The sequence below is a fragment of the Anas platyrhynchos genome, chromosome 9 (assembly GCF_047663525.1).
Source record: "Anas platyrhynchos isolate ZD024472 breed Pekin duck chromosome 9, IASCAAS_PekinDuck_T2T, whole genome shotgun sequence".
Classification (NCBI taxonomy): Eukaryota; Metazoa; Chordata; class Aves; order Anseriformes; family Anatidae; genus Anas; species Anas platyrhynchos.
In genome coordinates this window covers 1,910,362-1,922,723 of record NC_092595.1, presented here as the reverse complement: position 1 = coordinate 1,922,723, position 12,362 = coordinate 1,910,362, and the positions used below count along the sequence as shown (strand labels likewise).

Genomic DNA, 12,362 nt, shown 5'->3' with positions numbered 1-12,362 from the left:
CCCGCGCGCGGCCCCGCTCCAGAAGCTTCGGGGCTGAGGGGGCGCTGAGGGGGGGGGGGGGGTCGGGGTGAGGGGGGGGGTGGGACCCGCTCAGCCCCGTGAGGGGACGGGGCCCTCAGGGCTGCTCCCTGCGCTCGGGGGCTGCTACTTTGTAGTACTTTTAGAATAATCGTGGGGTTTTGTTTAGTTTTTTATTGTTTTTATCTTTTCCCGCTAGGTGGCAGTAAAATAAAGTCCGTGTGCTGTGAGGGGCTGGCAGTGCCCCCCCCCACACCCCTCGCTGAGGAGCTGCGAGGCGGCAGCGATGAAACGCCTCACACCGCCCGGCGTGAGCAGCGCCGTGACGAAATGTTGCATAAAACACAGAGTTACACAAAAATGAGGCCGAAACGGGCAAAATCCGCTTGTCAGGGACACGGACGGGCCGTGCACACAGGGACACTTTCACTCCACATCGCCAAAGTGCTCCCGGGACAGACCCAAATGCTGAGGCTTTGCAGCAGTCCCTGAGAGCAAACATGGCTAGGGTTAGTGCTTAAACAGAAAGGGAAAATAGCTCTTTGTCTTCTCCGCAGGAAGAACCAACTCCACGGCCTCCTGTAAGGGAGAAACCCCCTCAGTAAAACCTGTCGCTGGGCATGGGCAAATATATGGGGAGAGATATTGAGGCTTCCCGGGGAGCGGAGTGGCTGTGGACATGTGGGAGTGTGTTAGAAAGCTGCGGTTCGGCATAAACTTAGCCCTTAGTTTGCAGCAATCAGGCTTACAGAAATCTCACCGTTCTTCATAAAATGGGAGAATTATGGAGAGAAATGTGTATGTGTGAGGAAACGTTCTGGTCTAAATGTCAAAGTTTTTCAGAGCTCCACACCCCGGGTTGTTTCCTCTCACATCTCCTGCAGAGAGGCGGTGAAGGCTCTATCCTCCCCTCCTCGCCTCTTTTTCAATTTCCCAGCTTTTAGGGGAAGGACAAAAAATGTGCCCTGGACGACCAGGTGGGACGAGAGAGCACGAGAGTGTTTATATGACAGTCATGAAAGCAGATCCTTAGTCCCACTAAGATCCATCATACTGCAGAAGCAGCCCTGCTGGTATTTGGCCCAAAGTGGAAAACCGACATAAAAGATGAATGAACTGAGCCTGCAATATTTTTGAAAAATATCTGTAATCGGGTGAGCATTGATTTTGCTGTCTACTGATGTAGACTTCTCTTTAGATCCTAGCAAGTGGTGATATTGCAGCCTTAAGATGCACTCCAAGTCTGAGCAGTTGTTACAGTGAAAATGTTTATGCTGACTGACCGGTGGGCAGGGAAGCATGACAGAAAGAGGGTTACACATTGATTATCCAGGTGAAGTCTGTGAACTGTTTGTACATTTCTGATGAAAGATTAGCAAATAAAACAAATCAGGCTGTAGTCATGGAAGTGAACTCGAGTGCTTTGGGGCTTTTTGTAACAAAATCTTGTGCCAGTTATGATGTTATCAAAGAACTTTTTTATTGCTCAGAGACAGAATTCAAGCTTTGTTTTGAACTGCACACAAAAAATATTATGAACGTTGTGGTAATGTCATCTTTTGCACTCTAGTTAGTCTTTCAACCTACAGATTTTAAAGCTCTATAAAACTCTGAAGCTCAATTGCATTTGTACTGGACATGCAATATGCAGTAACTTTGCCATAATGATTAGGTCATGTACAGTGCTCATTTATTAATTACTTGCCATTATATTTTGATTAATAGACAGATACCCTGGATCAATGTGTTTTTTTTTGCTCTTATTGCAGTTCATTAATATCCATGCCATGGTATGCTAGGGTGGGTATTAATTACTTGCTACAAACCAGCAAGGCAAGTTTTTGTTAACATAACTAGCACGTCAGATATAAAATCATGCAAATTCTTACCCACGTGGAGCTTTATCTTCTCAAAACATATGTTTTAGGGCGGTTAACTTGTTTGCAGTTACCAAAACCTAACTAACTATTTTTTGACATTTACTTACAGTTTCTGAACATGGCCCAAAACAGACTGCACGTTCAGTTAGTGCAGGGCAGCCTTTGTATGAATTCTGCCTTGTAATAAGAAACCCGTTGCCTTTTCTGTACAGTGATAAAAAGGAAATGTGGAGCCTACCCACAGCTGGTGAGAGTGCATCGTATCATCTACAGTTTGTTATTTAATTTTCTATGGAGTCAGACTCTGGAAGATGAAATTTCTTTCCAAGTCAGAGCAGATCCTGAGATGGATTACTGTGCAGATAACTGAGCAATATGAGTTCTAGTTATTGTTAATTTTTCGGCTGCTAGTGGGAAGATGGGCCCCGTTAGAAGTCAGCTCATTACGAGAGGCTCACTAACACGATAAAGTCAGTACTCTATTTGCACAGAGTGATATCTCTAATTGCTCAGGCCTTCTTATGGTTTGTGTCTGCTTGAGTTAGATTTCTTTTGTGTAGATAAAAAGACTTCTGTAAGAAATCACCTCAGTGCTACAGCACTGTCAGTCTGGAGGGCATCTCCAATGAGATTAATGATGTCTGCCTTAATATAAGAAAACTTTGCATAAATGAGATTATGGTTTCTGCTGAAACCTGCCAACTCTTATTCATTTGCAGTAAATATTATCTTTAATTAAAAGTTTTAAGGTATCTTGTTCCTGAACTAATGAGATCTACAGTGATTTCCCTTAGGAATTAATTTACCTTCTTAATTCTTATTCATTTTGGTGATATGACTATTTACATCTGATTCAGACTTCAGAGCTTTGTTGAACATATTCATCTAGAACAAAAGGTCATTTTGCCATATTGACGTCTTGTTGGTATTTATAATGCTCTGTTCTCTCTCAGTTCCGCAGGTATTTGTTTAGGTTCCTGCCCCAAACATTTCCTACTAACACTTGTGTTCATCTCAACTCTTCAGGCTGAGTGGCTCCTTTCTGGAGCAATTTCACTTTGGCTTGTTTTCTGTTCCATCCAGAGCACAAATCAGTTACAGCAAGGGTGAAAAGAGATCCTGATTGTGATCAACTTATTTAGTATTGTAGGGCTAAGTAAGATATATTTAAATACATGAAAAACAATTGGTGCAATTGCTGAGAAATACAGAATTATTTCCGACTCTCTATCTGTGTAGACATCAGCTACAGTTTTATACAAGGATTATGTTTAACCAGTAGGCATGCTTAACACTTGGAGGTGAAAATTGCCTAACTGCATACATGTTTAACTAGGCAAAGTGCCAGCCAGCAACTGCTTTGTTGGAATGAGAGCCAGAACCCATCTGAAGATTGTACACCAACAGATGATATTGCTGGCTAGATGTTAAGACACACACATACTACTGTGAGAGCAAACATTTATGTGTACGGGCACAGTCCGAGACTCACTTTGTGCTGCGTTCCGTCAGGAAATAACCTTTAAAGCAACTGTTCTGTCTTTGAAGTTTATTTAAAAAGCAACTATTTTACGGTAGCTGCTGCAGAAGCTCATTCCTAACTCTGCACTCGCCCCACCGGTGGGTAAGAAATGTGTTTTGTGGCATCGACAGAGCGTGTGCTGGGACCAGCTATATATAGCATTGTCACCGGCTTCTGCAAGTTGTTGATAACCTTCCATTTATAACTTACTTGCAGACCAACTTCCTCCCATCACACACAAATTAGAGGATTATCAATAATGTATGAATTAATAAGTAATGCTTGTGTGCTGTTGTCAGGGCAGCAAATATCATTTGGACTGCGAGACAGATCCTCGCAGTCAAGTGCATTTGAAGTCTTACGTATCTGGGAGGCTTCAGCACAGTAAAAGGATGGGATTTTTGGGTTTCTTTGATATATTTGAAAGAACTGGTGCAATATATTCTGTTAGATTCAGAGAAATGCAAGAGATCTGCTCCCTCTTTAAAATCTATATTTGATTTCATTTACTTATTTAGTAGCTGTTTACAAAATACTGGTATGAGAGCTGTAGGAATTGCCAGATTGGATTACCTTATAAGAATCCGTGGTGTCCAGTGTCTTATTTCTGAGTTACCAGATCTAGATGTTTCGTAAGAAACTGCTAGAAAGTGCACAACAGCGGTAGGTGACAGCCTGCCCTCGCAATAGCTCAGCATTGTAATAGAAATTAATTTCCAAGACCTGCAGGATAAGCTTTTGTTTCTTTTAAAAATTATTATTGCAATGTCATTTTTCACATCCTCTATGTAAACTATAAACCCACTTGAGAGTTTCTGAGCTTTTGACGTTAAGTACATCTTGTAGCGATGAATTCCTGGGTTTATTTTTCATTAAGTGAAACTGTATTTGTTTTAACCAGCCCTAATTTTCTGTTCTGTTCTTATTCTTATATATCAGGGTGAAAATGGAGGCTTATAAATATATATAGTCTCATTTGCAAAAAAAATAATAATATATATATATTTAAGAAAACAAACAAACAAAAGAATCAAAACCTGGTCCCAGTGGAGCGCTTATCATTGATCTCAGGATTTGGTCCAAAAATAATATTTGTTTAAATGTGCTCCGTTGCCATCATGTACAGCATCTATTTAATTATAAGCACTATGGCAGCACACATTACAGGATTAGGGAGCAGAGGGAATTTTATTCCTGAGTTACTCCAGCAATTCGCAGCTATCTCATTTTGCTGTTCCCAGTGGCCAAAGCACCAGACAATAAATGTTGAAGATGCTGAACCTGAGCAGTCTTCTGTGAGGTGACATATTTGTTTCTTAAATCGCAGCGACTGATCTCTCTGGCATGTGGAAGAGGAGAAAAAAACTCATACTCCAGTAGCAGCACCATCACAGCCCTGATTTTTTTCTGACTATTGGGGCAAAGCCACCTGGCGCTTGCTCTGATGCTTCCTTCAGCACCGCATGTGGCCAACAGCAGCACGTACAGAGATGGTGGGGGCTCCTCTGTGCATCAGGACTGGAGGCGTTCTGCCTCGAGATTCACAAGCTGCTGGCTCCAGGAGTGAAGGCAGCGAATGTATTCCTGCGGCAGAATCTGCATCAGGTGAGTAGTGAAGGTTGGCAAACTGAGCTGAGGATTTGGCCACCAAGATGTAGAATCAGACAAACAAAGGTGCACATCGCGTGGTGTCACACACCCGGGGGCTAGCACAGCCAGGCAGCCAGAGCTGCCTGATTCACCTGCTGCCGGCACCAGCCAGCTCCAGGGGAATCTAAACCCGAGCTCTTCCCAGCTTCAGGCAGTTTGCACCACCTGGAGCCAGATTTCTCCACTACCTAGAACTGGTGACCGCAGTTCAGACAGTGCCGTGTTTGTTCACATAACAGAACTAATCCAAAAGGTCTTGCCTGCCTTAGGCTGTTTGTCTCTAAGCGTAAAACCAAATCTTGCTCGTTGAGCAGAGAATATTAAAGCCATATTTAAATCAGCCCTGTAGAAAACAAGTCTATTAAATGCACATCTTATCACAACATCACGTTTATACAGCTCAGAAATGAGCACGGTATATGACTAATTTCACAGGTAAGGCAGGAATTAATTGTCAGTTTTAATTGTCAAGAAGAGGTGTAATCAGTTCTAAGGAGAAAATGCCAGCTTTTATTACACAATTACTTTTTAATTACATTTGCTGCAGCCCCTAACTTCCAGAAGTGCAGAGAAAGTTTAGTTCTGGTTATCTATTGAGAACCAGCACAGTGTTTTAAAACTAAGTCCTTTTTCTGAGCTGTTTTGGAAAAAAAAATGGTAACAGGTCACTTGGGGGCTCCGATCAGTTCTGCACTGTAGCCTTCCGTGTACAACCAAGCAATGTCAGAAGCAAGGTTGAAGGTAATTTGAGAGGACTCAGACAATCAGTGCTCAATCCCCAGTCAGTTTTGTAAGGCTCAGCAGTTACTATTTAAATTTAAAATGTATTGGCATAAATGAGGTATCCTTACTTCTTACATTTTTACAGTTAAAGTCTTTTACAGGTAGGCTTAAAGATGCAATGCAATTTCCAGAGGCTTAAGCATATTTTTTAGTGGAAGTGGCCTTTTGATAGTGTTGTTAAAAAACTGATTGCATTCCATCTGTAACGTCAGCCCAATGCAGAGTATTTTGCAAAAGCAGTTTGTTATAAATTGTTGGTAAGTGTCAGATAAAAGCATCATTCTACTACAAGCAACTAGCGGTAGACATGTAATAACATTTACATTAATATTTTATTTAAATGTATAATCAATTCACATAGTCACCCAGCTCTGTAACTCGTATGAATACTGAAATAAGACGGCTATAACTTACAGAAAAATACTCTGAAATCACTGAAAAGGTATCCAAAAAACCCACGTTTGACATTTTTATAAATGTTAGCAGTATTCAGGTCCCACTAATAATAATTAATGAGATTTGTTTATGTCTTCCTTTCAGAACTGTAACTTGAAAATCCAGCTGTTGCCTCCAGCAGCCGGGAGCACCTGCAGCACCCAGAGGAAGGTGACAGTCCTGTCCCCAGCAGGCAGTGCCAGAAGCTGCCCGTCGCAGAGCTCACTGCCCGGTGTGGTAAACTGCTTCAGGACAGAGAGGGTACATCTTCCTCCGGTAAAGTCCCCCAGGGACTGCACCAAATACTTTGTACGTGCTTGGCTTTTACCTGTTGGATCAGTATTTTTTATTTGAAAAGATTTAGATTCTAAGGCAGCAGTAAACCATGAGACAGACTGTTCTGTCTTGATACCTGAACTCCAGCTCCAGTTAGGAAACAAAAAGGCAGGTTCTCTTTCCGTGCATTTATTTATACAGCCTTTCTAGATGGCCACCGAGGTTTGTGCGACGACTGCGCTGGGACTGCAGAGACATCTAGTGGGAACGAGATTTTTACAGTGGCAGCTCAGCAAGAACCTTTTAAACTACAGCCTTCTCGAAATACTGCGCTCAGAAATGATCCCCAAGGGCTGAAGGGCTTCTCGTATCACCGCTACAGGACTACAATCATGCCATCCTAATCCGTCTTGTATTGCTAAAGAAGCAAAAGCAATAGCCAAGTAGTGGTTTTCATTTTCACCTGGGTTTAAGTAACACTAGAAAACAAAAATTCAGCTCGTGAAGCACGCTCTGATGGGTGGGAGCCCAGCTAGAAGTGAAGCACGGCTCTGCACCAGTACAAGGAGCTGAGCTCCTGCCTCCCCTTTCTGGGCTGAGCTTCAACTCCAGAAAGAGTACAAGGATCGTGTCACATCTCATCCTGGAGTGGCAATTCCAGAGTGACTCAGTGTCTAAGTCTTGCTCCCCTGTGTCACATAATCTGGCCTGGCCACTGCTACTCTTTGTAATCTAGGTCTCAGTAAAGGAGGAAAATAAGGAGGGAAGGGAACAGAGTCAGGAAAAAAAATAATTAAGAAATAATACATTGTCAAAACTACAAATGGTAAAGTTTAAATTCTGCCGTAATAATACTTAGAGCATTGCTTTTTATTACTGCTACTATTTGAAGCCTTGTATCATGGGTGGATTAAGTCATGGGTTCAAACTGATCTCTTCTGAAACAGGTTTCTAGAGTTCAAGGATCTCCACTAAAAATAACCTGCTTCTTGTAACTTGACAAATGGAAAACTGTGATCACCGAGGAGGTTGGTTTTGGGTTACTGACGGCAAAACAGCCTTCGGGATCATTCAGTCCTGTTCATATCCGAGAGGCTGCAGCAGAAGTAGCAAAATCTGATCTCCTGGCAGGCAGGGTTTTGGAGCTAACATTATTTTAGTAGAAAAAAAACTTTCTAAAATGTTGTAACCACCATAATTTAAAATTAAACAGAGCTAATTTTCAAGCAACTATCATAATAAAAAAAATAGTTGTGGAGATGCTGGATGACGGAGGAAATCAAAGGGCCAGCGAACATTTTACCTGAAAGTTATCAAATCAAAATCAGTCGAGTTTGATTTTAATTGATGGTGGCTGTTCAGCAGGCTAAGTGAAATGAGTTTGCTAATGTAATTTCTAGGGGTAGAGGTCTTTGCTGACTACCAGAAGTCTGAACGGATCAAGTTACAGCATTATCTTTTCACTCCTACACATGATTTGTCTAAGTCAGATTTAAGGCACTTTGGTATTATGAGGAACTTTGTGTTACAGCCAGTTGTATCAGAGACACAGTCACACATCCTGAATGACAAAACCTTATCACCGCTGTCTCTAAGGGCTGCACAGTCCTCCTAATAGTTCTGTGTTCTGGCTGGACAGCTAACAAACAGCCGTTTCTTCCCCTTTCTTAATCAGGAATCCATTCATTTTTACCAGGAGCATAGAATAAAGTACAAAATATGACAAAAAGAAACAAGGTCTTCACAGGCAAGAGGTTCTTGCCTTATTAAATTATACTGGTGCACACTGATATGAGTTTCATGTCTGTGTTACAACACAGTTAATAAAATTTGTATTTGGCTATCCGATTAAGTAACATATTTTGTCTTTTCCTCTAGTGAACACACCCCACCCATGGAACTTGTGGAGTGCACATATATTTTGACATAACCATTGAAAATGTGCCTAAAGCTTATAAAATAATTGTAAGTAGCAAGTTTTTCAAATTTCTCTGTAGTCTTGCAGTGCTGGTTATAGAATCAAGTTTATTTGTAATGTTGCTGCCTTCTTCCATACTTCATTTTTCATGTTCAAATATCTGTCTACCTTTGACAGGAAAATGAATAATTTATCACAGGATGCTTGCTATTCAAGTAAAAGCAAAAGAAGGAAATAGAGAGTTTACACAACTTGAATCAAGAGTGCTGTGGTAAACATTTACACTTACAACCCCACAGATTGGCCTTATACAACCTTTATTTTACTCTACAAGAGCAAACTCAGTGGAACAGCTTCTATTTTTGCTGAAAGTTAAGCTGTAAAAGCAGCAGCAGCAGGTTCTCAGAAAGGCGGAGTGCTGATCCAGCGCCCCTTAATAGGGCTCAGCTTTGGAAAGCACCGAGAGTCACTGCAAACCAATGTTGCAGAAGGCCACGAACATCACAAGGATCAGTGCTTTGAACATCCAGCTTCACTACAGGCAATGAGGGAGCCACAAGAAGATTGAAACCCACTTGCAAGGTGCAACACCTGGCACTGCTCAGATTGCTGCTCAACGCCGTGTGAAACCTTCCCTTCGTTAATCACACACTTGAGCATCACCGACTCGATGTAGGCATCTTTAAACATCTGCATTGTATGAATTCGCAGGTTTCTAACAAGGATAGTGCGCTTGCTAATTTGTGACAGATGGCACCAAGTTAAAAACCCAATCCTGACAGGTCCTTCTCCCAGCACCACCAACTTCATAAACTTCAAGTACACGTAATGAATGTTCAAAACAGGAGTTGGGAGAAGTTGGGAGAATATAGGGCCTAAAGGAGAAGAAACTGCTCCTTAAACAAACTGTTTCCACAGAGACACTGGGGCAAGAAACAAGTTAAATATTTCATTAAAACTACCGAATTCTGAATGTTTTTTTTTTTTTTTTTTTTTATTGGTTATTCGGAACACCAGTCTGCAACTGCAACTGTAGAAATCAACTTGACAAGGATTTGCTCTGTGTCTCAAATTATGTTTGGCATATCTCAGTAGAGGACCATATATTCAACCTCTCAGTGCATTTCAGAAGATCTAAGTGCTGTTTCCATTTTCTTTCCAGATCTTGCTCACAATTCTCCTTCAGCACAGACAAATTTAATTACTGGTTGATTAGAAATAGTACGCACTTCCTGTTATTACCATTAAGTCTTATTTACTTTGACTGGTTTGTAGAATTTTCTTAATAACATGTAGGGATGCAAATTAAATAAAAAGAATCATTTTGCATCAAATACTAGAATTATCTGACACAATGTGTGAAAAAGAGATTTAATTCTGCACCTTATGTAAGGATCACAGTTTTTTATTTACTTTGAAAGAAACATAGAAAGTGATTAGAAAACAGGACAATGACAGATATTTGCCACTTGAAAATGCTGAAATGAAACAAGACAACTTTTTTTCCACTTTTTGTTGCAGACAAGATAGTCTTGAAACACAGATAGCCATTTTAATGTAGGACCACATAAAACTAACAGTGTTCACAATGAAAAATTAAAAACATGTTAGAATGCAAATTTAATACATTTTCCATCAATGATCTAAACATAAATAAGACTACCAAAGTACATTTCCAGAATCTTTTTCCCTCTGATTGTTTTCACTGCAGATCTGAGAAGAAGGAAAAGTAAACTTTTTTTTTTTTTTTTTTTTACAAAAAAAAAAGGCCTTACAAATTTCTTCATTCCCAAAGAAAAGCCCAGGCAGGTAATTTCAATGAGATATTATGTCCAATAGTTGGAGGCTTATTTTAGTCTTCTCTTGATGGAATAGTTTTCTCACAGATTTACCAAACACCTCAAAAGAAATACTTTTGTATTTTATTTGGTTGATCTCTGGAATTTAGTTAGATGACGGACAGATCCATATTTTTTAAATATACCTGAGGGATAAGCTTGAGATGGGCAAATGTGACTAATCTCCCATTATTTTAAAGTCACACTTGGACAAAATGGTAACTTCATATACTGAAAACTGTCTGCACAGTAAGAGGTATTTCATTTGTCTTTTTGATAAAGGTCTGTATCAGTAGACACAATCTTTATGTTATTTCCCATTAAGAATTCAGAGAAGACTGTCTTTGCCTTATTATTGATCATCTTAATATGCTTAAAATTGCATAGGAAATACAGTTATTGAAAACTGCTGAAAATGTAACAAATTTATCTAAAAGGTTAACATAGTTTTTCCTTACATCTAGCAGGATGCTAACAGTAGTGGGCAGATACTCAGGGAAATTTAAACCATTTCTTTCCACTCCAGACCACCAAAAGCGAGGACCCCGGACAAGGCTGGAGCGGGCGGATGAGCGCATCAATTCAGAACAGCCCCTCAGCGAGGAGACTGCCCACAGATGTTCAGGATTCAAAGGCTGCTCCCGTAACACAAGGCGGAAGGAAGACGAGATAACAGCAACATAATTTGCCCTGAATCCTTCTACGGCTGCAAAAGATCTAATGGCCCAGGGCGGAATCATTTGTACTCCTACTGTCTGAGCACTGGTAAATCTGAACTTTCTTTGACAGTCTTATTTTTTTCATTTATCTTTAAACTGCTACACGGTTATATATTTGGGGGGATTGGGAGGTATAAAATTACGTCTCCTTGGGCTGTCAAGTCTGCACCCAAGAGGAATCCAGTACAGAAAAAGCAAATTACACTGCTCTGAAAGCCTTCCCTTCTCAGCGCTACAAGTAACCCAGCAATGAGTTAGGGGAAAAAAACTGAGGATAGAACACTCTTGTTTATTCGGTTGAAATATTTATTCTCTGTACATCTCATACTGAGTATTAAAATCCCCTCAAAAGAGAAAAATAAAACATTTAATGGTAGAATTTCTCAGCATTCATTGAGATCTTGTATACTATGGTCACAGGAGTTTGCTCAGGCCACCGGACTGCCCATCAGCCTTTCCTGCCGAAGTGCCATCAGCCTCTGAAACCACTTCTCTTCTGCTTCTGCCTTCTCGATAAACAGCTGAGAGAAGAAGGGGGGAAGAAGTAAAGTAGGCACAAGTCATTAACCTTTCTGTTTGTTACAGTGTGTTGAAATACATCCTGACTATTTCAATGCTAAGAACAGAAGCACTGTTGCATGATGGTGTTAAAATAGTGAAACAAACACAGTAGTAAAGGTTGAGACTCCAATAATTTGAAAGCCAAGATATTCTACCTTCAGCCTCCCTCTGAAACAATGAGTTTGTTGTTTTGCATAGGTCTTGCATCATCGTTAGCCATATCCATTATTCAAAACTCGCATTAGTTTAGTTACTGCAAGTAATTTTTAACTTGCTAATTCTTAAAAATTCTTTTCCTCAATTTCTATGGACATGGAAAGGATTTTAAATTCCCCTACTGTCAACCAGTGAGCTACTTTGTTATAAAATGTGTTTGCAACTCAAAAACTGCACTACTTTTTAACAGAGCTTTATGTTTTGACTGGATAAATGAGTGTGATTGTATATTTTTCCCATTGTATAACTGAAAATAAAACTTAGATTTTTTTTTTAACATTTTTACAATGATCAGATAGCTTCTCAACACAATTCCCTCTAAGAAAATCTTAAAACATTCATAAAGGTTTTCTCTGCTTAGTTTTCCTATCTAACTTTCCTAAATCCCTAAGTATTTGTTCTTGCATTTCTATTGCCAAGCACTTGTTTTACTGTCCAGGTCAGGTGACTCAATCAGTAACAGGACTTAGCAGAAATGTCTGTTAAAATACATAATATCAGTTAAAATGCAAGTGAAAAGTCTTTTTTTTCTTCTTTTAATTAAAA

The 12,362-nt window shown here is 40.2% G+C and overlaps 1 protein-coding gene and 1 long non-coding RNA gene across 6 annotated transcripts in view; one reads left to right on the top strand and one right to left on the bottom strand.

Annotated features, from left to right (window-relative positions):
* Positions 1 to 78: 78 nt before the first annotated feature.
* Positions 79 to 10,984, top strand: LOC106019550 (uncharacterized). Of its 4 annotated transcripts, none has more exons than XR_011811298.1 (6): positions 79 to 527; positions 956 to 2,145; positions 4,748 to 5,025; positions 6,394 to 6,597; positions 8,443 to 8,529; positions 10,847 to 10,984. It is a non-coding gene; the product is annotated as an uncharacterized lncRNA (long non-coding RNA). The 4 variants fall into 4 exon arrangements; XR_011811297.1 differs by having other exon boundaries at positions 79 to 1,172; positions 2,008 to 2,145; XR_011811296.1 differs by having other exon boundaries at positions 79 to 2,145.
* Positions 9,840 to 12,362, bottom strand: part of RSRC1 (arginine and serine rich coiled-coil 1) — a 137,112-nt gene continuing 134,589 nt past the window's right edge. For both annotated transcript variants that reach the window (XM_038183709.2, XM_038183710.2), the window contains one exon: positions 9,840 to 11,560. In XM_038183709.2, coding sequence (XP_038039637.2) covers positions 11,468 to 11,560 — 93 coding nt within the window. In that variant the 3' untranslated portion in view covers positions 9,840 to 11,467. The remainder of the gene's footprint in view (positions 11,561 to 12,362) is intronic.